Consider the following 20,923-nt stretch of genomic DNA (forward strand, 5'->3'; position numbering starts at 1 on the left):
AAGCCCAGCAGCACCCACTCGTGATCAGTGAGCGATGGGACGTGGGAGAACTCACGCCGAGGTGAGGGACTGGAAGGTCCGCGGGCTTTTGCAGGGCATCTCTTTGGGGCGGCCCCGGGGTTGGTTTGGAGGATCCCTGGGGCCTCTTGAGGTGCCGAAGCAGATCCTTAGGATTCTCCTTGGGGTGACCGGGATGGTCCCTTGCGGGGACAGGACTCCACGGCCGTGCTGGTTTTAAACCTTTCCCAGGTTTTCCCGTTCCTCGGGAAAGCGATGGGCAGGAGGGAGAGGCGGAGGCGGTCCGGGCAGTGGCTGCTGCGCCAGCCATGGCCACCAGAGGGCGCGTTTGTGCCATCCGCGCTGCCAGCGCCCGGGAGCCGCCACCCGCCCGGCTGCGCCCTCCCGGCACCGGCAGCGCCCTCCCGGGCACCGGCTGCGTCCTCCCGGCACCGGCAGCGCCCTCCCGGCACCGGCAGCGCCCTCCCGGCACCGGCTGCGCCCTCCCGGCACCGGCTGCGCCCTCCCGGCACCGGCAGCGCCCTCCCGGCACCGACTGCTCCCTCCCGGCACCGGCAGCGCCCTCCCGGCACCGACTGCTCCCTCCCGGCACCGGCAGCGTCCTCCCGGCATCGGCTGCGCCCTCCCGGCACCGGCAGCGCCCTCCCGGCACCGGCAGCGTCCTCCCGGCACCGGCTGCGTCCTCCGGGCACCGGCAGCGCCCTCCCGGCACCGGCTGCGCCCTCCCGGCACCGGCAGCGTCCTCCCGGCACCGGCTGCGCCCTCCCGGCACCGGCAGCCTGGCTGCGGCCGGGGCACTGGGGCCGTCCTGTCCTCTCCTGCCGCGGTGCCTCTGTCCTGCCAGGCAGCTGGCTCTGGCCCCTCCTGAGCCACGATCGCTGCCCGCTCCCAGCCCAGGGCATCCGTCCCCTCCTGTCCCATGCACCTTGTCCCCTGCTAAGTCTGCCCCACGCTTGCCCTATGGTTTCTGCCCCCTCTCAGGGTACCTGCTCTGTCCCCTCCTACCCATGGTCGCTTTCCCCGCCTACCCGAGGTCCCTGTCCCCTCTCAGGGCGCCTCGTCTGTCCCCCACCGCCCCACGGTCCCTGGCTACCCCTGAGCCATGTTGTCTGTCCTGTCCTGTCCCAGCTACCTACCATAGAATCACAGAATCAGGCAGGTTGGCAGAGAGCTCCAAGCTCAGCCAGCCCAGCCTAGCACCCAGCCCTGCCCAACCAACCAGACCATGGCACTAAGTGCCCCAGCCAGGCTTGGCTGCAACACCTCCAGCCACAGCCACTCCACCACCTCCCTGGGCAGCCCATTCCAGTGCCAGTCACTCTCTCTGCCAGGAACTTCCTCCTCACAGCCAGCCCAGACCTGCCCTGCCACAGCTTCAGCCTGGGTCCCCTTCTGCTGCTGCTGGCTGCCTGGCAGCAGAGCCCAACCCCAGCTGGCTACAGCCTCCCTGCAGGCAGCTGCAGGCAGCAATGAGCTCTGCCCTGAGCCTCCTCTGCTGCAGGCTGCACCCCCCCAGCTCCCTCAGCCTCTCCTCACAGGGCTGTGCTCCAGGCCCCTCCCCAGCCTTGCTGCCCTTCTCCAAACACCTTCCAGCACCTCAGCAGCTCTCTGCAATGGAGGAGCCCAGAGCTGGACACAGCACTGCAGGGGTGGCCTGAGCAGTGCTGAGCACAGGGGCACAAGAACCTCCCTTGTCCTGCTGCCCACACTGCTCCTGAGCCAGCCCAGGATGCCATTGGCTCTGCTGCCCACCTGGGCACTGCTGCCTCCTCTGCAGCTCCTCTCTGCCACCACCCCCAGCTCCCTCTCTGCCTGCCTGCTCTCAGCCCCTCTGGCCCCAGCCTCTAGTGCTGCTTGGGGTTGTTGTGGCCAAAGTGCACAACCCTGCCCTTGGCCTTGTTCAGTCTCATCCCCTTGGCCTCTGCCCACCCATGCAGCCTGGCCAGGTCCCTCTGCAGGGCTCTCCTGCCCTGTTCAGCTTCTCTCTGCCAGCACCCCTAGCTCTCTCTCTGCCTGCCTGCTCTCAGCCCCTCTGGCCCCAGCCTCTAGTGCTGCTTGGGGTTGTTGTGGCCAAACAACTCCAGGCAAACAATTCTGTGCTTCTGTCCCTCTCTGCCTGGCTTGTCCCAGCCAGGTGAGCACTCTCCAGTTTGGTGTGCACCCCGAAGCAGCCCTGCAGCTTGGGGACATGGTGGCACAGTGACACCCTTCTGTCCTTCACCTCCTCACTGTCACTGTCCCGAGTGGGACCTGCTGCTTCCCCTCCAGCCTTGTCAATGGGACCAGCCCAGAGCAGTCTGGCCAGCTTGGTGCTCCTAAAAACACAACTGTGAGGACACATGGCTGTGTCACCATGCCACCAGCTCCACTCCCAAGAGGGGACAGCCACCCAGTGTCACCTCAGCTCCCCCTCTTAACGCCACATTCCCAAAGCCTGAGCAGCTCCATCACCCCACACCTGACCCCTGCACCTCCAAAGACTCCCACCCCCATCCTCCAGGGGGTCCTCACCCTCTTCCTTCAGGTCCCCCACCTCAGAGAGGCCTCCATATTTTCAGATCACCTCCCCAACATCATTGTCACCCCCACAGCACGGAGGGAAGGTGATGATGGTTTGCCCTTCCTCCAACAGCCCCTGGGTGCAGCACTCACAGAGGAAACTGGGGGGGGCACAGGAAGCCAGTGGGGTTGAGTGGGGTAGCAAATGGGGGAGGGATGCCAGGAGAAGGTGCTAAAACCCCACAGCATCACTCTTTCCCCAGGCAGCAGAAACCACGAGTGGGGGGGAGAGGGGGGAGTGGGACACGACAGCTTTTTGCTGCCGGTTCCAGCCGTGCTGAGCAAAGTGGGTGGCCCACGGATGGCAGGAGGCACTACCTTCCCCCCCACCCTCCCTCCCTCCCCCAGCAGCTCACCCACCAAGGCTCACATGACTCAGGTGCTTCCCTTGCTGTTTTGGGATGTGCTCTTCCCCAGGGATCTTTCTCTTTGAGCCACCCACGTTGATGACACGGGGGGGGGAGTGACTTCAGCAGTCGAGCTTTCACTTTCCACCTTCGGGGCTTTCCTGGTCTTCCTCACTGATGGCCCTGCCCCTTCGCACCTTTCCTCCCACCCCTTCCATTCAATCTCACCTCGGAGAGGTCTGCCGAGAAACTCCACAGCTTTCTGCTCCCTGGCAGGAAACCCCCACCCAGCCCCCCAGCTGCACAAAAAACCCCAACCAGCCCTCCCTGCACGATCCCCCTCCGTGATCCCTGGGGCTGGGGATGCTGAGGAGGCAGTGGGCAAGCAGAGGGGGAGAGGTTTTGGAGCAGCAGCTGATCCTTTCTGCATCTCCATCCCTCAGAGATCATAGAATCATAGAATGGTTGAGGTGGGAAGGGACCTCTATCCATCCATCCATCCATCCATCCATCCATCCATCCATCCATGCATCTATCCATCCATCCATCCATCTGTGCATCTATCTATCTATCTATCTATCTATCTATCTATCTATCTATCTATCTCTCCATCCATGCATCTATCTCTCCATCCATCCACCCATGCATGTATCCATCCATGCATCTATCCATCCATCCATCCATCCATCCATCCATGCATGTTTCTATTTATCTATCTACCCATCCCTGCATGCATCTATCTAATCTCTCTCTCTCTCTATCTCTCCATTCATGCATCTATCTATCTATCTATCTATCTATCTATCTATCTATCTATCTATCAATCAATCCACCCATTCATGCATCTATCTCTCCATCCATCCTTCCATGCATCTCTCTACCCATGCATGCATATATCTATCTATCTATCTATCTATCTATCTATCTAGCTATGTATCTATCCATCCATCCATCCATCCATCCATCCATCCATCCATCCATCTATCCATCCATCAATTCATCCATCCATGCATCTATCTATCCATCCATCCACACATCTATCTATCTATCTATCTATCTATCTATCTATCTATCTATCTATCCATCCATGCATGCATCTATCTATCCATCCATCCATGCATCTATCTATCTATGTATCTATCCATCCATGCATCCATCTGTCCATCCATCAATTCATCCATCCATGCATCTATCTATTTATCTATCCATCCATCCATCCATCTATCCATCCATCCATCTATCTATCTATCTATCCATCCATCCATTCATGCATCTATCTATCTATCTATCTATCTATCTATCTATCTATCTATCTATCTATCTATCCATCCATCCAACTCTCCATCCATCTATCTCTCCATCCATCCATGCATGCATCTATCTATCTATCCATCCATCCATCCCTACACAGACCCACACTGCTCAGCTGCCCACTGCTGCCACCCATCCCTTGGGAAGGCAGTGGGAGTTTGGGTTATTTCCCAGCAGGCTTTTTAGCTCTCTGCAGTCATTTCACCCCAGGGTCTTCCCAGCTCTCCTCCTGAGCAGAACCACTCATTGCAAGCTTTCAGCCCTTGCCCACAAGCAAGTGGTTGGGAAATGTTCAGCAGCAAAACTCCTGCCCAGAAACACATTCCCCACCCCCACCTCCTTGCTGTGATCTAATCTAGGCCGTGGAGGGGAGAGGAGAAACCTCACTTTCATCATATTTTGGTTTCCTAACAGCTCACAGCCAGGGATGAGCCTTGCTGGAGGTTTTCCCCCTGGGAGCAGACAGAAGGGGATGCCCCAGCACATGTTGCTCTCTACAGCTCCCTGAAAGGTTGGAGTGAGGGCAGGGGGAGAGAACAGATTGGGTTGAAAGGGACCTTCAAGCTCATCCAGTTCCAACCCCCCTGCCAAGGGCAGAGACATCTCTCTAGAGCCCAGCTTGCTCAAAGCCTGGTCTTAAAACTGCTGCTGCTGCCTGCTTTTTGGGGGGTCTCCATGGAGCTGGGATGAGGTAACTCATCCTGATGGGACTCATTCTTTGGTCATGATCACCCCTGGGGAAGCTCGAGGTGGAAACTCCTAGCTGGAGAGGAAAACCTTTTGTTGCATGTGGCTGGGAGGAAGAGGAATGTGGGCACGTAAGAGGAAGGCAGAGTGGCTCATCCCATGTCTAACTTCCTCCTGCATCTCCTGGGTCATCTCATTTCCAGTAAGTGATTGCATTTCCCACTTACAGCACTGGCCACTGCTGGCCCCAGCCTGCCTGCTACAGCATCACCCACACTGCCTTGGCCAGTCCAGACACTTGTCCAGGGCTGCCTAAATCCAGTGCACCCCCAGCAAGTCTGCAGCTGGCACCAAGCTGTGTGGCACAGGTGACTTGCTAGAGGGCAGGGATCCATCCAGAGGGACCTGCACAGGCTGCAGAGCTGTGCCCAGGCCAACCTCATGGCATCCACAGGAACACAGGTTGTGGGTGGTGAGAGATTGGCACAGGTTGAGGGTGGTGAGACCCTGGCACAGGTTTCCCAGGGAGGTTGTGGAGCACAGAATCACCCAATGTGATCTTTGATCACATTGGGTGATTCTGTGCTCCACAACCTCCCTGGAGGTGTTCAGGACCAGCTTGGATGAGGCTTTGAGGGACCTGTTCTAGTCCCAAGCACAAACTTGAGGAAGGGGACAGCCCAGGCCTCTACAGAGGGGCTGCAGAGGTGATGAGGGGACTGGAAAGGGCTGCAGAGGTGATGAGAGGACTGGAAAGGGCTGCAGAGGTGATGAGAGGGCTGGAAAGGAGGCTGCAGAGGTGATGAGGGGACTGGAAAGTGCTGCAGAGGTGATGAGAGGGCTGGAAAGGGCTGCAGAGGTGATGAGAGGACTGGAAAGGGCTGCAGAGGTGATGAGAGGACTGCAAAGGAGGCTGCAGAGGTGATGAGGGGACTGGAAAGGGCTGCAGAGGTGATGAGGGGACTGGAAAGGGCTGCAGAGGTGATGAGAGGACTGGAAAGGAGGCTGCAGAGGTGATGAGAGGACTGGAAAGAGCTGCAGAGGTGATGAGGGGACTGGAAAGGGCTGCAGAGGTGATGAGAGGACTGCAAAGGAGGCTGCAGAGGTGATGAGAGGACTGGAAAGAGCTGCAGAGGTGATGAGGGGACTGGAAAGGGCTGCAGAGGTGATGAGGGGCCTGGATCTTTGATCACATTGGGTGATTCTGTGCTCCACAACCTCCCTGGAGGTGCTCAGGACTGGCTGGGATGAAGCCCTGAGCAAGCTGTGCCAGTGGGAGGTGTCCCTGGGAGTTGGATGATCTCTGAGGTCCCTTCCAACCGAAACCATTCCATGGTTCTGTATAAATCCTGAGATCCTCAAGGGAAAGAGGGAAACAGCTTCAGGGCAGCACATCCTAGCTGGAAAGATCAGGTGGGAGGAAGGGAAGGGAGGGGTGAAGCAGCTGGGTGAGTGCCATGGTTTCAGGCAGCTAAGGCAGGTGAGAGCTTGGTTGCCCAAGGGAAGTGGGCAGTGACCCTGGCTGCGTGGGGTGGGGGTGGACAGGACACCCACAGCAGTAGGAATGTGACTGAGCTGGTTTCAACTCTCACTGCAGCTCAGAAAGGCCAGGATGAGCCTGGGATAAGCTGGAAGAGAAGAAATCCACCAGGAGAGAGGGCTTGGGATGATCTTCTCCAGGGGGCATGGAGGTGAGGGGGGAGATGCTGCTGGAACCTCCATCCTGGGGAGCAGGAGTAGCCATCAGGCTCCTTCTAGGGTTGCTCTGTACCCCCACTCCCTATCCCAGCAGGAAAAGCTGCCCACAGGGATGCTGGGGCTGGAGAGAACATCTGGAGTGAGCCCACAGCCAGCCTGGGCTTTACACGGAGGCAGCAGGCAGCTGCTGTGGGATTTCTCCACCAGCCCTTGCATCCCATTGGGATGGGGACAGGAATTCCTGGGTCTATTGTCCTGCCCTGCCCACCCTTTATCCCAGAGCAATCTCCAAGGCTGCTGGCAAGGCTGGAAGCTTGAATAACCTCCTCTAAAACCGGTGGTGAGAACAAAACGCTTTTGTTCCAGGAGTGTGGTCCTTGCCCCTCCTCCTGTGCCAGAGGAAGCCTGGAGAAGCTATTGCCGCACCTGACCTTCCTGTGCCTTCCTGCTCCCATCCAAACAAGGCTCCCAAAATAACTCCTGGGACAATGTGAGCTCGGTCTTAGCTTTTTCTGGGCCCCCTCCCCCCCCCCCAGGACTTTTCCCCTCCACCACCACCCCCTCCACACACACAATACCAGGCAGAGCCCCTGGTGCGTGGCTTTGCCCACGGCTTGGGGTTCATTGTCTTCAGAGGAAGCTGCCAAGGGAAGTGTGGCCCAGAACAAATCCCAGCCTGAAAGCTTTCAGGCTTTGCTGCTCTTCTCAGGGAGAAAGTTCAGTTTTCCTGCCCTGGATTTCCCCAGGGAGCAAGGATGGGGATCCACTGGCAGAGGCTGGGTTGGGGAAAGGGGATGCTGCTGCAGCCTGTTTGTGCATCCTTGGGGGTCTCTGTGCCACCCAGAGACTTGAACTTGTCCTGCTAACATCAAGTCTCGTACTCTCAGGACCTGGTGGCTCAAGATCCAGGCTCCTGTGCCTGCTTTTTGGACAAGAAGAGAGGTTGGGGAAGCCAAAATGATGTTATCTCAGCCCTGCAGCCCACACAGCCTCAGCTTCTGACCCTCTCCTGGCAAGGGGAGCTCAGCACCAACCAACCCCCCCCCCCCCCCCCCCAATGCTGAGCTATCAGCAAGGCTTTCAGAGCTTGGGCAAGCCAAAGCTGGGCAACCACAGAGCAGGGCAAGCAAACATCTTGGTGCCCACACGTGGCACCCAAGAAATAACTCTGGGCTGTGGGGGTTTCTCCTGGTTCCCAGCCATCAGCTGAGCTCCACCCCCCAGCCTGCAACCACCACCACCACCAGCACCTCCTCCTCCTCCTCCTTCCCCCACCCGATGGGGACTGCCAGAACTCACACTTCTTGTTTTAGCTCTGCTGAAAGCCAGGTTGACTTCTCTGTCACGTCGAGAAGCTGCTGCCACATATGCTGCCAGCTCCAGCAGGGGGGATGCTGCCAACCCCCAGAGCTAAGCAAGAGAGGAGCTGGGACAAGAGCTTGCTTTCAGCTGCCAACACCTCCCTAACACACATATCCCCCCCAAAAAAGCCCCAGCAGACTGCAAAACCCTCCTGCAAACCCTCTTTTGGGGCCTCCAACACAGGTGGCAGGTGTCCCCAGCTGGTTCTCTGGCCCCTCTGAGGCTTTGCAGCCAAGGAGCTCGTCAGCACCTTGCTGCAAACCACAGAGGTCAGAATGGAGCAACCCAACCACCAACAGCTCAACATGTTCCACTCACACCTGCAGGAACAGACCCAGCAGCAAGCATCAAGAGCAGCATGCAGAAGGGCATGGGTTGCAGCTGGGGCAGAGCAATGGCAAGCAGCAATCCAGGCTGGGCAGTGCCAGGCTGGAGAGCAGCCCTGAGGAGAGGCACTTGGGGGTGCTGCTGGAGGAGAAGCTGCACAGGAGCCAGCAGTGAGCACTTGCAGCCCAGAAAGCCAAGCAGAGGCTGGGCTGCAGCAGCAGCAGTGTGGCCAGCAGGGCCAGGGAGGGGATTCTGCCCCTCTGCTCTGCTCTGCTGAGAGCCCACCTGGAGTGCTGCATCCAGCTCTGGAGCCCCTGGGCCAAGAGGGCTGTGGAGATGCTGGAGAGTGTCCAGAGCAGGGCCAGGAGGATGCTGAGAGGCTGCAGCAGCTCTGCTGTGAGCACAGCCTGAAAGAGTTGGGGCTGTGCAGGCTGCAGCAGAGGAGGCTCCCAGGGGACCTTCTTGTGGCCTTGCAGGGTCTGCAGGGGGCTCCAAAAAAGCTGGGGAGGGACTTTGGAGGCTGTGAGGGAGTGTCAGGAGTGGGGGGAATGGAGCAAAGGTGGAGGTGGGGAGAGTGAGGCTGGAGGGGAGGAGGAAGTTGTTGAGCAGGAGAGTGGTGAGAGGCTGGAATGGGTTGCCCAGGGAGGGGGTTGAGGCCCCATGGCTGGAGGTGTTTGAGGCCAGGCTGGCTGAGGCTGTGGTCAGGCTGCTCTAGGGTAGGGTGTCCCTGGGCATGGCAGGGGGGGTGGCACTGCCTACTCCTCAGCTCATGGGATGATGGGGAAGGGCTGGGGAGACATGGAAGGGCATGAGATGATGTGGAAGGGCTGGGGAGAGGTGGAAGGGCATGGGGTGAGGTGGAAGGGCACGGGGAGAGGTGGAAGGGCATGGGATGATGGGGAAGGGCATGGGATGATGTGGAAGGGCATGGGGTGAGGCGAAAGGGCACAGGGTGAGGTGGAAGGGCTGGGGACAGGGCCTCTTGCAGGGACAAAGGAGACCCTGGCCACCACCCCAGCAGCACCCCCTCATCCCCTGGCAGGAAAACCACAGCACTCTCCTTGCTCTTTTGCAGGCTTTATTCCAACAATCACCTCCTGACTTTGGTCACAGCTCTGAAAGGTCGTGTCTGGTTTTGGTAGCTGTGGTGGTGCTCGTTGGTTGCTCTTTTCTAACCTCCCCCACCCCCCCCACCCAGCCCTCCCCCCACTCCCCTTTCTCTCCAGATGATATAAAATCACACACAAGTCCAGTAACCACCAGCTGATAATAAATAGGTTATTTGTTAGTTCACAAAGTTAAAGTGCTTTGAGAAGGGCTGTGAGAAGCTCTATCCTAGGGTTCAGGGAGGAGGAGCTTGGAAATGTAGTGCAGTAGGAAGCTCTGACCCCTTGTCCGTAGCCAGTGGCAGTCCCAAGCCATCCTCCCCCAGCTTGGACCAAAGAGAACCCCCCCCTCAGGCCCTTCTGAGCAGGCACAGGCAGCAGCTGTGCTGCCCTGAGCATGGAAGCATGAGACAGGATGCTCACTCTTGAGGCTGGAGGGGCCAGGAGGCTGGGGAAGGTTTGGGCCAAGGTGGTGGCCCCAAGCCTGGCTCCGGGGCGTGGGGGAGAGCATCCTTTGTGTTCACAGTTTAGTCTTGCTGGGAGATCTCAGAGGCCCAAGGGAAGCAAAACCTGCTCCTTCCCCTGTGCCCTCGGGGCAGAGATGCTCTGGGTGGTGGTGGGGGGACACACACAGCCACAACCCAGCCACCCCCACTTCTCCAGCCCCTTGGCATTGACCTGAGATCCTCTTTCCCTGAGGAAGCCCAGTCCCTCTCCCAGAGGAGAGAGGGTTTGGGGGAGCAGGAGCTACCTGCTGCCCGTGGATAAATGCCCTTAGCTGCCTGCAGAGGATTTGTGCGTTTAAAACTCCTTCCCTAGGGCCCCTCCCAGGTTGGGTTTGGGCTCTGCTTCCATTTTTTTTCCCTCCCTGGCCCTTCGGCTCTGTCCTTCCCCGCATCCCAGATCCAGTCCTCTTCCCAGGCTTTTGTGGTTTCCTTTTGCCATGCAAAACGCTCCCCTTTGTGCCCACCCTTGCTCGGGGGGGTAGGTTTCCCCAGCTCCCCTTTCCCCCCTCCCCCACACAGACACACGTCAAAGCCAGCTGCAAACCAAACAAAACACCCCCCAACCAAGTCACCCAACCCTTAAAAGCCACCCAGAGCTCTCTTCTCCAAGCCAGAAGGGGGACTGGGATGTCGGAGCCCAACCAGATGTTAGCCACCGAAACAAAAAGGAGTTGGGAAGCCCCTGCTGGAGGTGAAGCAGAGCTCCACCAGTTCCCCAGGGTCGAGGGCTGGCTCCTCCTCTTCATCACATGCACGGGTTCCCAAAGAGAGGAGCCTCCTCCTCTTCATCACATGCACAGTTCCCAACGAGAGGAGCCCTTGGTGCCCTGAGGATCAGTGCATGCACGGTGGCCAAAGCCCACCCCCCTCCAAAAGTCCACCCCCAGGGGTTGGGGGCTGAGTGATAACCAGCAGAGAGCCACCAGAGTTGGGTCTTGGGGGGAGAGGTTCACAGCCACCACCTCCATGCTGCTGGGCACAGCGAACGTCCCCCCCGCGTCTTAGGGTAAGCCTCTCCCCATCCTGGCCCCAAACCCAGGCTCCATCTGGCCCTTGCAGTTGCATCTTCCATGCCACAACTCTGCCACCAAGGTCAAAAGATGGGAAGCTTTGCTGCCCAGGACCCCTTTTGGGACAGTCAGAGCTGAACATCCCCAAGGAGCGAGCAGAGAGAGCGCGAGGAGCCTCGGGAGCCGCACAGCGAAGTGCAGGAAGAGAGGCAGCAGCCAGGGCTGGGTGGGGAGGAAGACAGCTCCGAGGGGTTCAGTGGAAGAGCTCCAGCAAGAGGACCACCAGAAGCAGCTGGAGCCAAGAGGCAAAGGTGATGGTGGCCTGGCCCTTCTGGGACATGAACCTGAGCTGGTTGAGCAGGCGCTCCTTCACCAGAGCCTGCCTGAAGCCGTCCTCCTCCGAGATGCAGACGTAGTGGCCGTAGTGCAGGTGGCTGACGTTCTGGATGAAGTGCAGGCAGTCCTGCTGGGGGTGGGTGGTGTTGCAGGTCTTGATCAGGCTGTCGTTGTGGTACCAGTTGTAGGTGGCATAGTGGGACTCGATGGGGCAGTTGAGGAAGTAGCGGGAGAAAGGGACGACGGTGATGTTCTGGTAGTCGTCTGCTGGAAGGGATGGGGGAGAGGGGAGGGAGAGGCAGAGAGGCAAGCAGGCTGGGAGGGAGCTGCAGGCTCAGCCAGGCCAACCTAGCACCCAGCCCTGGCCAGTCAGAGTCAAGCAGGTTGGAAGAGAGCTCCAAGCTCAGCCAGCCCAACCTAGCACCCAGCCCTGGCCAGTCATAGAGTCAAGCAGGTTGGAAGAGAGCTCCAAGCTCAGCCAGCCCAACCTAGCACCCAGCCCTGGCCAGTCATAGAATCAAGCAGGCTGGCAGAGAGCTCCAAGCTCAGCCAGCCCAACCTGGCACCCAGTCCTGGCCAGTCATAGAGTCAAGAAGGTTGGAAGAGAGCTCCAAGCTCAGCCAGCCCAACCTAGCACCCAGCCCTGCCCAACCAACCAGACCATGGCACTAAGTGCCCCAGCCAGGCTTGGCTGCAACACCTCCAGCCACAGCCACTCCACCACCTCCCTGGGCAGCCCATTCCAATGCCAATCACTCTCTCTGCCAGCAACTTCCTCCTCACAGCCAGCCCAGACCTGCCCTGCCACAGCTTCAGCCTGGGTCCCCTTCTGCTGCTGCTGGCTGCCTGGCAGCAGAGCCCAACCCCAGCTGGCTACAGCCTCCCTGCAGGCAGCTGCAGGCAGCAATGAGCTCTGCCCTGAGCCTCCTCTGCTGCAGGCTGCACCCCCCCAGCTCCCTCAGCCTCTCCTCACAGGGCTGTGCTCCAGGCCCCTCCCCAGCCTTGCTGCCCTTCTCCAAACACCTTCCAGCACCTCAGCAGCTCTCTGCAACGGAGGAGCCCAGAGCTGGCCACAGCACTGCAGGGGTGGCCTGAGCAGTGCTGAGCACAGGGGCACAAGAACCTCCCTTGTCCTGCTGCCCACACTGCTCCTGAGCCAGCCCAGGATGCCATTGGCTCTGCTGCCCACCTGGGCACTGCTGCCTCCTCTGCAGCTCCTCTCTGCCACCACCCCCAGCTCCCTCTCTGCCTGCCTGCTCTCAGCCACTCTGGGCAGAGCCCATAGGGGAGATGCTCAACTCCCCAAACCATCCTCATGGCCCTGGATACCTGCTTAGACAAGAGGAAACATCCTCAAGTTGCACCAGGGGAGGTTTAGGTTGGATGTGAGGAACAATTTCTTCCCTGCAGGGGATTGTCAAGCCCTGGCACAGGCTGTCCAGGGCAGTGGTGGAGTCCCCATTGTTTAAAGGAGGTGTACCTGTGGTGCTGAGGTTTAGTGATGGATTTGGCCACCTTGGGTTAACAGTTGGACTTGATGATCCTGGAGGTCTTCTCCCAGCCTTAATGACTCCATCACTCTTCACTACACAGCCAGGGCCTGACCTGCACCTGGTGAAGCCCATGGACCTCTTCTCCCAGGATAGCAGCAGCAGAGAGAGCTTCAGCCTTGCTGCTCAGCTCAGCAAAACCCCTTTCTCTAGCCATGAGCTGCAAGCTGACACTTGCTTGTTGGCTTGCTTCCAGCATGGTCCTTCCCAGTTCCTCAGAACTCCTTGCCCAACCCACACAAAGGCTTTGGAAGCAGTGCTCCTGCTCCAAACCCACCCCCACACACACCTCCAGCTCAGATACAGGACCCTCCAGGCCCCAAACCTTTACCTACCTTCTTTCACATCCCCCTTTTGGCACTTTCCTCCCCATGGGTCCAGGTTTAGGTTCTGAAGCACCTCCCTAGGAGATGGGAATGAGAATGAACATCAGGGAAGCAGCAACTTTTAGGGTTAGGAATCACTTCTCCACCAGGTGGAGGATCACATAAGGTAGAGAAAGCTTCACCACCTGGGCCACTGAACACATCCACCCTCACTCCTCCACTCAGAGGGTGCCAGATGTGACACCCAGCAGCTCACCACCAGCAACTGCTTGCAGTGGTGTCACATCTGCACCACCTCCTAACAGCAAAAGGGAGGCTCAAAGCCTCTCTGCAGAGCAAAGGTGCTGTGGGAGGGAGAGATGCCAGCAGAAGAAGAGGGTTTAGGGGCAGCATGGATGTCCATGCTGCTGCTGCTGGGCTCTGTGGTGGAAGAATGGCCTCAAAAGCAGGTGCAGAAGAGGCCTTGAACACAACAAGCCTCATGGTTGGACTTGATGATGCCAGGGGTCGTTTCCAAGCTGAATGATTCTATGGTCTGGGGGTGTTTAGCCTTCAGCAGACAGCTTGGAGTGTTTCAGATAACAGAGCTGGGTGAGAATCAGCTCTTAGGAGAAGCAGCTGAGGGAATCAGGGTTGCTTCATCATCGAGGCAATGGCAAGCAGCAATGCAGGCTGGGCAGTGCCAGGCTGGAGAGCAGCCCTGAGGAGAGGCACTTGGGGGTGCTGCTGGAGGAGAAGCTGCACAGGAGCCAGCAGTGAGCACTTGCAGCCCAGAAAGCCAAGCAGAGGCTGGGCTGCAGCAGCAGCAGTGTGGCCAGCAGGGCCAGGGAGGGGATTCTCCCCCTCGGCTCTGCTCTGCTGAGAGCCCACCTGGAGTGCTGCATCCAGCTCTGGAGCCCCTGGGCCAAGAGGGCTGTGGAGATGCTGGAGTGTGCCCAGAGCAGGGCCAGGACGATGCTGAGAGGCTGCAGCAGCTCTGCTGTGAGCACAGCCTGAAAGAGTTGGGGCTGTGCAGGCTGGAGCAGAGGAGGCTCCCAGGGGACCTTCTTGTGGCCTTGCAGGGTCTGAAGGGGGCTCCAAAAAAGCTGGGGAGGGACTTTTGAGGCTGTGAGGGAGTGTCAGAAGTGGGGGGGATGGAGCAAAGGTGGAGGTGGGGAGAGTGAGGCTGGAGGTGAGGAGGAAGTTGTTGAGCAGGAGAGTGGTGAGAGGCTGGAATGGGTTGCCCAGGGAGGGGGTTGAGGCCCCATGGCTGGAGGTGTTTGAGGCCAGGCTGGCTGAGGGCCTGGAAGAGATTGAGAAGGATGGGATGAGCAGGACACATCCAGCAAGCAGGCATCCTCCTCCTGGGACTCTGGATGGAAGAAGAGTTGGAGGTGGAGGAGCCACCATGCCTGGAGGGACTTCAAGGATGCGGGGATGTGGCGCTGAGGGGATGGGACTGGGGAGCTTTAGGAGGCTGGATTTGATGATCTCCAAAGGTCTCTGCCAACCAAAGGGTTCTGAGGGGTGAGGGTTTGTGCTGTGCAGGGGGTGCAGGCAGGGCAAAGCCAGGGGGTGCAGGCAGGGCAGAGCCAGGGGGTGCCACGTACCGGTGGAGATAAACCGACTGGCAGGAGCCGTTGAGCCAGCCGCAGTAAGGGTCCCTGGCCAGCAGGCAGCTGTCACACTTGCTTCGGTACACCCTGCACATATCCATGGGGATCTCCACCACCTTCCTGTTGGAGCCCACGTAGAGCACTGCCTGGAGGAGGGGGAAGCAGAGGAGCTGAGAGCCTCAGGGTGCCAGCATCACCTTCCCCAGCGCCTCGCAGAGCTCAGCTGGGGATTGCAGCACACAGCAGCCACCTTCTGCCCTCCAATTCCTTCCTTCCTCCACTGCCCACACAGAGAGCTACACAGAGGAGTGGGGGACATCAGCCCAGCTGCAGGATGCCCCCCCTGCCTTTTACCCCACCACCTTTCAGATCCAAGAGCTGGCCTTAAACCATCAGTCTCTGCCTCCCTGCTGCTTGATTCTAAAGCTACATAAACCATCAGTCCCTGCCTCCCTGCTGCTTGAGTCTAAAGCTGCAGCCAGAGCCACTCTGTTCCTCTCCTTGGAGCAGGCAGAGACTTACCCTTTTGTGGTCCAGGATCATGGACTGGATTGGGTCCTTCTTTGGGAAGACCTGGAGCTCCAGGATGTTCTGCACCCCATCTGGCAGCTCCACGATCTTGTGGATGGATCCTTTGTCTGGAAAGGAACAGATATCAGACAAGGGGCTGGGGTTGGGAAGGACCTCTAAAGGTCATCCAGTCCCAAAGGGACCTCCCCAAGGTCATGCTGGAATCAATCAGGTTGGAAGAGGCCTCCAAGCTGATGCAGGCCAACCCAAGCAACTAGAGCATCCCTCATCCATTCATCACCTGCAGGGATGGAGGCTCCACCACCTCCCTGGGCAGTGGCAAAACACTCTCTCTGCCCAGCTCCCAAGCAGGAGACACATCCCAGAGACACAGAATGGTTGGAGCTGGAAGGGACCTCTGGAGAACATCCAGTCCAGCCCCAGGGCTGCAGGCAGGGGTGGAGAAGGCAGGCAGAGGACCAATGCTCACCAGGGCAAGACAATAGGCACCCTGCAGAGCCAGGCTGGGCTGGCTGCCTGAAACAGGAGAGTGAGAAGGAGCCTGCTGGCTCTGCCAGCAGATCATGCCCTAGAAAATAGTGTTTGTCACTGCCAGAGCCTTGGCACCCTCCCAGCCCAGAGCCACGAGGAACCCACTGCCAGTCACCCCCTTGGGACTCAGCTCTGCCTGCCTTGTTCAGGCTCAGCACCAAAACCCAACTGCTCTGCAGCTCTGCTCTCATCCCTGCCTGCTTCTGACCTAAGCCTAACCCAACTGCTCTGCAGCTCTGCTCTCATCCCTGCCTGCTTCTGACCTAAGCCTAACCCAACTGCTCTGCAGCTCTGCTCTCATCCCTGCCTGCTTCTGACCTAAGCCTAACCCAACTGCTCTGCAGCTCTGCTCTCATCCCTGCCTGCTTCTGACCTAAGCCTAACCCAACTGCTCTGCAGCTCTGCTCTCATCCCTGCCTGCTTCTGACCTAAGCCTAACCCAACTGCTCTGCAGCTCTGCTCTCATCCCTGCCTGCTTCTAGCCTAAGCCTAACCCAACTGCTCTGCAGCTCTGCTCTCATCCCTGCCTGCTTCTGACCTAAGCCTAACCCAACTGCTCTGCAGCTCTGCTCTCATCCCTGCCTGCTTCTGACCTAAGCCTAACCCAACTGCTCTGCAGCTCTGCTCTCATCCCTGCCTGCTTCTGACCTAAGCCTAACCCAACTGCTCTGCAGCTCTGCTCTCATCCCTGCCTGCTTCTAGCCTAAGCCTAACCCAACTGCTCTGCAGCTCTGCTCTCATCCCTGCCTGCTTCTGGACTAAGCCTAACCCAACTGCTCTGCAGCTCTGCTTTCATCCCTGCCTGCTTCTGACCTAAGCCTGACCCAACTGCTCTGCAGCTCTGCTCTCATCCCTGCCTGCTTCTAGCCTAAGCCTCATCCCACCACCAGCCTAAGAGCTCAAACCTGGGGCTGTGCCTTTCTGCTTTCCTCATGAAACAGATTCCCCCTCCAAGCTAAATGACTTCCACGTGGTGATGTAAGTAACTGGGTGGAGGGGTGGAAAGGCAGATCCTGAGGGAATGGGGCTGAGGAATTCTTCCTGCTTCACCCTCTTGTAGCACTTGCATCATCTCCAAATAGTCACTCCCTTCTCCACCATCACTCAGGAGGAGGTGATCCCAAGTCGGGCAGGGATTAGGATCCCCCCAGGTGCTGGCTACACCTCCCCTGGCAAGGCTCCTCAAGGCGTTGGCTGCCTTTCAGCTTAGACTTTGGGCAAGATGGGAAGCCTCTGAGCCTGTGTGGGCTCTAATCCTACTCCAGGCCACCTACAGAGAGCACAGCTGCAGCTCTTTAATCACAGCTTAGGAAACAAAACCCCCAGAAAGCTCCTCCAACAAGTGCCAGGGAGCAAATCCCAGCTCAGCACAGAGAAAAGGAGGAGCAGAGCCCTAGGAGGCAGGCAGGCAGGCAGGAGAGGGATGACAGAATGGGTTGGGAAGTGACCTTGAGCATCACCTGGTTCTAACATCTTTCACCACGGGCAGGGACCCCAGCCCAGGTTGCTCAAAGCCTCATCCAGCCTGGTCTTAAGCACTTCCAGGGAGGAGATGTCCTCAGCTCCTCTGGGCAACCTGTTCCAGTGCCTCAGCACCCTCAAAGTAAAGAGCTTCTTCCTGATGTCCAATCTAAATCTCCCCTGCTTTAGTTTCAAACCATTGTCCCTCATCCTGTCCCTTCCAGCTCTTGTAAAAGGTCCCTCCACAGCTCTCCTGTAGCTCCCTTCAGGCTGCTCTAAGCTCTCCCCAGAGCCTTCTCTTCTCCAGGCCCCAGCTCCCTTCAGCTTTGATTCATAGCAGAGCTGCTCCATTCTCTGATCATCTTTTTGGCCCTCTCTTGAGGCTTTTTGGGCCAGGAGAAGCATCATCCACACAGCTCTTCTGCTCTTTAGGCTGTGGGGGTTTGGACCTTTGCACCTTCTGGGCAGCAAGCAGCTGCACTGCACAGGAACCAGCCAGCCTGACTGAGCTCACCAACCTTCTTGCTCTCCATCCTGTTCCCCTGCAGCTGAATTGCCTTGGCCCAGCTCCACAGCACCTCCAGAACCTGTGATCAGCTGGATGTGACCCTAACTAGAGGTGCTTGGTCTCACAGGAAGCCTGAGCTGCTGGACTTAGAGCAAGGAGAGGGGCAGGGAGGTGCTAGAATGAGGTCCCTCCATGAAAGATTTCTGCTTGCCAGTGCAAAGCTACCCCTGGGGAGGGGTTGGGTGCCCCCACACCTTGCTCTAAAACCAAGCTGGGAACACAGCAGCCCCCCCAACTCTGCTCCACACTGGGAGTCTCACCTTGGCTCACACAATCCCCTCTTGGGTCCACAGAACCAACCACAGAACGGCTTGAGTTGGGAAGGACCTCAAAGCCCATCTAGTGCCATGGGCAAGGGACACTTCCCACTGGGCCAGGCTGCTCAAAGCAAGGCTTCCCTGCCCCCTCAGGCACCCCCAAAGGGAATGGTCCCCCCAGTACCTGTGGCCAGATAGAGGACATTGTAGCGGCGTCCGTCCCCCGCGGCCACCTCGTGCACCCCAATCCTCTGGTAGCGGTGCTTGTTGTGGAACAAGGGGCTCTTGGAGGGGGACAGGGGCTCCACTCGCTCCTCCACCTCGGGGTGGCTGTCTGCTATCTTGAAGGTCTCACTGGGGGTGTGCTGGCCAGAGGGAACACACTGCAGGGAGAGGGGACAAGAGCAACCATCAGCCGGACAGGTGCTTGGAGACCAGGCTTGGAATCAGAGGAGCAGGCAGGCTGGAGGAGAGCTCCAAGGGAGAATCAGAGGATCAAGAAGGCTGGAAGAGAGCTGCAAGGTAGAATCAGAATCAAGCAGGCTGGAGCAGACCCCCAAGATAGAATCAGAGAATCAAGCAGGTTGGAAGAGAGCTCCAAGGTAGAATCAGAATCAAGCAGGCTGGAGGAGACCTCCAAGGTAGAATCAGAACCAAGCAGGTTGGAAGAGAGCTCCAAGCTCACCCAGCCCAACCTAGCTCCCAGCCCTGCCCAACCAACCACACCATGGCACTAAGTGCCCCAGCCAGCCTTGGCTGCAACACCTCCAGCCACAGCCACTCCACCACCTCCCTGGGCAGCCCATTCCAGTGCCAATCACTCTCTCTGCCAGCAACTTCCTCCTCACAGCCAGCCCAGACCTGCCCTGCCACAGCTTCAGCCTGGGTCCCCTTCTGCTGCTGCTGGCTGCCTGGCAGCAGAGCCCAACCCCAGCTGGCTACAGCCTCCCTGCAGGCAGCTGCAGGCAGCAATGAGCTCTGCCCTGAGCCTCCTCTGCTGCAGGCTGCACCCCCCCAGCTCCCTCAGCCTCTCCTCACAGGGCTCTGCTCCAGGCCCCTCCCCAGCCTTGCTGCCCTTCTCCAAACACCTTCCAGCACCTCAGCAGCTCTCTGCAATGGAGGGGCCCAGAACTGGATTGTCTCCCCCCACCAAGGGGTTCAAGGGTGTTTCCCCTGTCAGTGCTGGTTGCTGCCATGTCAGTGGTGCAGCCAGAACCCTTTGGGGTTGGCAAACACAAGCCAAGATGTTATCCTCCAGCTTCAGGTCCATTTGCTGAGGCAGGTATGAGCCTCTCTCCTCCAGCTACAAAGGCATTGGACCTCAGAGTCATAGAATCAGGGTTGGAAGGGAGCACAAGGATCATCCAGTTCCAACCCCCCTGCCATGCCCAGGGACACCCTACCCTGGCCAGAGCCTAGAATCATAGAGTCAGGCAGCTTTTTGTCTTCCAGCACCAAAGCTCAGATCCTTCCTGCAGTGCCCACATCATTCCTTGCTGCCTCAAGCTCTCAGCTGGCTGCCCACTGGTGGGACCTTCCCCTCCTCTCTGTCCCCAGCTTGTCTGATAAGTGCAGTGGTAAAGCAAGAATCAACTCTCCCCTTTATGTGAGCATCTTCAACCCTCTCCCCTTCATGTGGGCATCTTCAACCCTCTCCCCTTCATGTGGGCATCTTCAACCCTCTCCCCTTCATGTGGGCATCTTCAACCCTCTCCCCTTCATGTGGGCATCTTCAACCCTCTCCCCTTCATGTGAGCATCTTCAACCCTCTCCCCTTCATGTGGGCATCTTCAACCCTCTCCCCTTCATGTGAGCATCTTCAACCCTCTCCCCTTCATGTGGGCATCTTCAACCCTCTCCCCTTCATGTGGGCATCTTCAATCCTCTCCCCTTCATGTGAGCATCTTCAACCCTCTCCCCTTCATGTGGGCATCTTCAATCCTCTCCCCTTCATGTGAGCATCTTCAACCCTCTCCCCTCAATGTGGGCATCTTCAATCCTCTCCCCTTCATGTGAGCATCTTCAACCCTCTCCCCTCAATGTGGGCATCTTAAATCCTCTCCCCTTCATGTGAGCATCTTCAACTCTCTCCTCTTCATGTGGGCATCTTCAACCCCCTCCCCTTCATGTGGGCATCTTCAACCCCCTCCCCTTCATGTGGGCATCTTCAACCCTCTCCCCTTCATGTGGGCATCTCAAATCACTCACTCACCTGCCCAGGCTTGATCTCTGGGTTGGGACCATGATAGCCTTTGAGCTTGGAGGTCCTAAACACCTTGTCAATGTCCTCAAAGGAATAGACACAGACAGCAGAGCTTCCCCTGTGGGCAAAGAGAGGGTCACAGGGAGACATTGACCACCACCCCCTACAGCCAGGGCATCAGACTGCTCCTGGTAGTAGCCACTGGTGCTTGCCAGAGGGACTAAAGGGCTGGAAGAAGGGATTTGACCCACGGAGGAGGGGGTACAGGAGCTGCCCCTGCCCTGCAGAGCTCCTCACCAGGTGTTTGTGAAGAGGCCATAAACTTTGGAGTGCCTCCAGTTGCTGGCTGGGACGAAGAAGACATCCTGCAGCCAGTTGAAGTTGCCCTTGGTGATTGGGTCAACACAAATCAAAGTGGCCTTGAGGAAGGTGGTCCACTTGGAAGCAGAGAGGGAGCTGGTTCCTCCTTTATCTTCCTAGGGGAGAGAGGTGGAAAGAAGGAGTCAAGGTTTGGCAGAGGAGAAGGCAAAGTCCTCCTCCTTGTCCAGCATCTTGGATGGGTAACTGGGAGATGGCTCCAGTTGGATGCTTGGTCCCTTGCAGCAAGCATGGTGGAGAGTTAGATCATGGTTGG

At 58.2% G+C, this 20,923-nt stretch overlaps 1 protein-coding gene across 2 annotated transcripts in view; it reads right to left on the reverse strand.

Annotated features, from left to right (window-relative positions):
- Nucleotides 1-9,370: 9,370 nt before the first annotated feature.
- The window catches only part of SEMA7A (semaphorin 7A (JohnMiltonHagen blood group)), a 45,367-nt gene continuing 33,814 nt past the window's right edge, over nucleotides 9,371-20,923 (reverse strand). The window contains exons 8-14 of one of the 2 annotated variants that reach the window (XM_064157258.1): nucleotides 20,587-20,765; nucleotides 20,299-20,407; nucleotides 18,271-18,469; nucleotides 15,261-15,376; nucleotides 14,733-14,884; nucleotides 13,153-13,220; nucleotides 9,371-11,531 (exon numbers count right to left, since the gene is read on the reverse strand). In XM_064157258.1, coding sequence (XP_064013328.1) covers nucleotides 11,185-11,531; nucleotides 13,153-13,220; nucleotides 14,733-14,884; nucleotides 15,261-15,376; nucleotides 18,271-18,469; nucleotides 20,299-20,407; nucleotides 20,587-20,765 — 1,170 coding nt within the window. In that variant the 3' untranslated portion in view covers nucleotides 9,371-11,184. Of the gene's footprint in view, nucleotides 11,535-13,152; nucleotides 13,221-14,732; nucleotides 14,885-15,260; nucleotides 15,377-18,270; nucleotides 18,470-20,298; nucleotides 20,408-20,586; nucleotides 20,766-20,923 lie in introns of both variants that reach the window. The other variant, XM_064157257.1, reaches the window with a different exon arrangement.

Source organism: Pogoniulus pusillus, chromosome 17, assembly GCF_015220805.1.
Source record: "Pogoniulus pusillus isolate bPogPus1 chromosome 17, bPogPus1.pri, whole genome shotgun sequence".
In the NCBI taxonomy this organism is placed as follows: domain Eukaryota; kingdom Metazoa; phylum Chordata; class Aves; order Piciformes; family Lybiidae; genus Pogoniulus; species Pogoniulus pusillus.